At 32.4% G+C, this 5,056-nt stretch overlaps 1 protein-coding gene across 1 annotated transcript; it reads right to left on the minus strand.

Annotated features, from left to right (window-relative positions):
* Positions 1-312: 312 nt before the first annotated feature.
* On the minus strand, positions 313-3,167 carry LOC114730388 (protein unc-13 homolog). The gene is made up of 3 exons (XM_028917478.1): positions 2,712-3,167; positions 1,630-1,816; positions 313-1,280 (listed from the first exon to the last, which is right to left on the minus strand). The coding sequence occupies exons 1-3, from the start codon at positions 3,165-3,167 to the stop codon at positions 313-315; spliced, it is 1,611 nt and encodes a 536-aa protein (XP_028773311.1).
* Positions 3,168-5,056: the final 1,889 nt, after the last annotated feature.

Here is a 5,056-nt window from a genome sequence, read left to right on the forward strand (position 1 = left end):
CCGAATGTTTAATTTATGCAATATTAATCCAATCACTTTCTTTAGGTAAAGTGGCAAAAAGAATGTGACAGTGTGTAGACACACATCTCTATTTCTCTTTGAATGCACTATATACATTCACATTTTTTAAATTATAGAGAATCTATATCACTACAATAATATATGTAGTCTCTTGAGTGTTGAAAAAGCCCTATTTATTAAAATCATACACCAGTGCTTACCAAGCTGTTTGTTCCTATTTACAAGGCACATGGATGAATATGTACTTGTGCTCTAAAGAGAAAAAAGAATACGAAAAGTTGTCTCACTCTCTCATTTCCTCTTTGCTAATTGGAACGTTCTCTTTAGGAATTGATTTGCAATTTTGTCATTTCTGTGGCACAACACCCTCAATATTGTGTTTGGATCTGCTCTATGCCATCTTCTTGTTGTTGGAGGCATAGGCAATTTTTGGCCACTACCTATTACACCTAACCCACTTGTCTCACATGTTAAGGTGCTAAAATCTTCCATTAATTGCTCTGTACTTTCTCCCATTAAAGCTATCACTCCTTCCACTACTTCACCTTCTTTATCCATAATATCCTCTACTTTTAATCCTTCCCAACAATTCACAAAAAGCCTTTTTAAACCCTCAAAGTCCTCTTTAATAAGCTGATGATCAGACCTGTTATAAACCCTATTGCTTCCTCCTGCAAGCAATACCATAAGAAAAGCATCAAAAGTAGCCTTTATCACTTCCTTCACTGCCACCACATGTGCTTTCTCAGTGAGAATAGTGAGCATTAGGTTTAGGTTTTGCTTCAAAATTCTCAATGCAGATCCAATTGAAGCATTTGCCATGTCACCAACATAGAGAGAGTCGTACAAGATGAAGTTGGAGTCAAGAAAAATGAGGCGGTATGCGGCAATCTCGGAGACATGTTGGCAGGCGGCGTGGATGGAGGAGACAAGGATCTCAAAGTGAGAAGTGGCGGCGAAAGGGCGCGGGTTAGGGTGGAGGGAGAGAGCTTTGGCAATGGCATGAATGTGAGTGAGAAGGTAATGTAAGGTATTAAGGCGAATGTAAAGACGTTGAGTTCCTCTACTGGTAGAGGGACGAGGAGGAGGAAGATTACTTTGAGGATTTTGATGAGCTTCATTTGATGAATGAATTGTTTGGTGTTCTTGTTCAAGACCATAACTACAAGGGTTTCTTATCTTCCACATTTTGCTCAATTTTGAATCTCGACTGCACCTTGTCAATGGTGGAAGTGATGGGATGTAGCTCTTTTTAGAACCTGAGACATGCATAGATTAAAACACAAAATTGAGATGATGCAATTGTTATATATGTTACTTCTTATCCTTAATATAAGAGCTAGTTTTGAGAGTTGAATTTAGTCCTAAATATATGATTCCAATCCACTTTATCTCTCAAATTTATAATTTTCCCCCCACAAAATTCATATTGGATGTAAAGGGTTCCTACCAAAGGATAATTCCAAGGAATAGGATTAAAGAAGGTAATTTAGGAAAGCCAACAATTTGTTACAAATAACCAACTTAACTTATATTTTTCATATCTCCGAATTAATTATGTAGCTCTTATATTAAGAATCAGAGGTAGTAGCTAGTTTCTAAGCTTACCACATGCTGCAACAAATGTCATGTAGTCTCGAAATAGAGTTTCCAAACCCACAGCAAGTTCTTGAACTAAATCCTCAGGGATTGAAACTGGAATTCTGAAGAATTCTTCCACTGCTGTGTTGGCGAGCTTCATAAGCTCCATAGCTGATTGTGCATATGGTTCTTGTTTTGACTTTGGGTTCCATGTCTGCTATCAAACACACAAAATGCAATTACTATGTAATATATAACAAGATTGTTATAACTATCTAGTATCTAATATAATAAGATCTTATTTGAGTATGGTTAGACCTAAATGAAAGTAATTTTCCTTACGAGTCATTTTTCTATAGATTCACATGATTTAAACTCATGACTGTGTTTTTTCAGGAGTATTGAGTGGCTTCTACCACCATTGGTCCAAAATCTCACATTTGATGGGTAAGTAAAAGGAGACGCAGTTAGCTTTCAACATTAGTTAGAATCCAAATCTCTCATTTCTTTTTTATTTTATTTGGAAGGAAAACTATTCGTTGAGCTTATCTAAGCGCAGTTTAAGTTTTCCATTATTAAAGAGAAACTTTTATCCTTAATAGACTTGGTATATTCCATTTTCATGCCAAACAAATCATTTTTTCCAAAATGAAATTTTTGGGTGCAATTTTTCAACTAATGCTAAAAGTTTAATGTGTCTGTTTTTCTCATTGATTTTGAGTAAAATATGAATAGCCCAAGTTATAAAAAAGAAAATGTGTGTGTGTGTAATAATTCATTCTTATCGCAACATATGAATGGTAAAGATTTGTTCAAATGAACCATTTTTAAGAGAAAATTAATCCAAAGTCAATGTCCATACCTTACATTCTTTGAATAATGTTAAAAGCTTTATGTGTCTGCTTTCATAATGATTTTGAGCAAAATATTCCGAATCTAATAAGGACAATTTTTTATCTTTAATAATGAAAGAAGATATATATATCATATATATAAATCATTCTTATGTTATTATATGGGTTGGTACAAAAATCTGTTTAAATGAGCCATTTTTAGTTTAATTCAACAAATAATGAGGAAATTAATTAATCCAAATTCAAAATCCATACCTCAGATTCTCTGACTCTTTCAAAAACCTCAGTGCATTTGGTGAGAGAGTCATGGATCCACTTCCTCAAGAGGTTCAATATGACAGAGTCAACTTCATAAGGGTCCATCTCCCTCACAATGGTCTTCCCACCATCTTCACAATCTGCAGAATCCTCAACCACCATATGAACCAGAACCTTCTCAAGTTTGTTAGCCCTCTCCAACACCTCAACCGTGTCTGACGTCAGCGTGGTGACGTCATTCAGATACTGGTTCAGAACTTGCCCATAGCAACTGTGAAGAGTTGATGCTGCCACGGCTCCTGCTGTTCCATGCCATTTCTTCAGTACTGGGCTATAGTTTTGCCTCTCTTTCATTGCCAATTCCTCTGTTTCTTGGGCCAATCCAACCAATACTTCTCTTGCGTCTACCTCCACTTCTGATTTCGCATAGCTCGCGTTTGTTTCTTTTATCATCTGTACTTATAGTGAGAAAAAGAAAAACACAAGTTTAATTCAATTCCATGCATAACCATGATATAATCTAAGAAATGATGTGTTATCATCATCTTCATGACTTGTGCATAGGTTAGCTTAGCCTGCTATAGATTTTATATTGATATATATTACTACTTCCGGTCCTAATTATAAGAATTGATTGACTAATTTGAGGAGATTAAGAAAATAAATTAAATTAGTTATTTCTAATAAATAAGAGTTGTTTTTCCTAACATATCCTTACTAACCAATGTATATTGGTTAGAACTATCATTATTAGAAGGACTTTTTTGGAAAAAAAATGCATAAATATAGGAGATAAAGGGGATTAGGGTCTTATATTTAAAACTAAAATAAAAGTCAAACGAGGTCTTATATTAAGGAAAGGAGGTAGTATATCAGTAATTGAAAAGCTAGTGATGCTACTCATTATAATATTGCAACATCAGTGATAATATTTATATGGGCCCCATTTTTAATTTTAAATTTATTTGATTTTATCTTTATTTTCAAAACCTAGTCGAACCTGTATGTCTTGAAACAGAGATTCAATTATATTGATCTGGTCATCGATATACAAGCTAGACAACTACTCCCTCCGTTCCTTTTTATTAAAAACATTATTTGACCAAATCAAGTGGATTAAAAAGTTAATTGAAATTGATTAAAAATAATAAATATATAAAAACCATTTTTTTAGAAAAATACCTTTATTTATAAGGGGAAGTATAAGGAAAAGAATAAAAAATTATTAAAATAAAGAGAATGATGTTTCAGGAAATCTGTATTAAAATAGGTAATTAAAGGAGGCAAAATAGGAAACTAACCAAAAAAATTTGAGACATCTTACCAATGTTTCTATAAATAGGGATAACATAAAGATGGTAGTTGTTTTCTATAAAAAGGGACGAAGGGAGTAATTTGCTGCAGATATTAAAAAAGACTGTTTAATGTGTGTTGACTTCTCCATGATACCTGTTTTAATTATTCGCACTGGAAATAAACTACTCTTGATGGAAAAACCCATTATGATATTATCGTGCAATCAACATGGGAATTGTTAAAAAAGAATTATAAATTTGAAAAACAAAGTAGATTGAGATTTTATGTTTATGAGCAAAACAAATTTCTTTACTAACTACTAAATTCAAGGCTAGAGGGAGTATAAATCTCTTTTGCTGGAACATACATAATCATCTTCTTCATGACTTGTGAATAGGGTAGCTTGGCTTGCTATAGATTTTATATTGATATATATATATATATATATATATTACGTCAGTCATTAAAAAGCTTGTGATGCCATCCATTATTATACTTTTTTCTAGAGTAGAATATAAATTCTAGTTATCTCTTATAAAGTTTATTCATCGTTATATAGGCCTAATTTTCAGTTTGAAATTTACTTGATCTTATCTTCATTTTCAAAACCTCGGGGAACATGTCTTGAAACAAGGATTCAATCATTCTCTCCAGTCGTAAATATACAAGTTAGACAACTTATTTATAAGTGTTAAAAAAAACTATTTAATGTATGTTGATATCTCTAAAGTACCTATTTTAATAATTTGAATTGAAAACCACTGGTCAAAAAAAAAAATTGAAAACTCTTCTCTTGACGGAAAATTTCTCTATTATGTGCAATTAATAGAGAAAGTTTGAAAAAAATTATAAATTTGAGAAATAAAGTGAGTAGTTGAGGTTTTACATTTATGATATTAATTCTTACCTTTGGGAAACAGGGAGTATATGTATGTGAATAATCACCACTTCATTCTAACATTGAATTCCATTTAGAGAAATATATATCTGATAATTGCTAAGAAAAAAGTAACCAGTTAATTAGATATAGAAATTAAAAATGATAG

This window comes from Neltuma alba, unplaced genomic scaffold, assembly GCF_004799145.2.
Source record: "Neltuma alba isolate B1F8T4 unplaced genomic scaffold, ASM479914v2 tig00000380_pilon, whole genome shotgun sequence".
NCBI lineage: Eukaryota > Viridiplantae > Streptophyta > Magnoliopsida > Fabales > Fabaceae > Neltuma > Neltuma alba.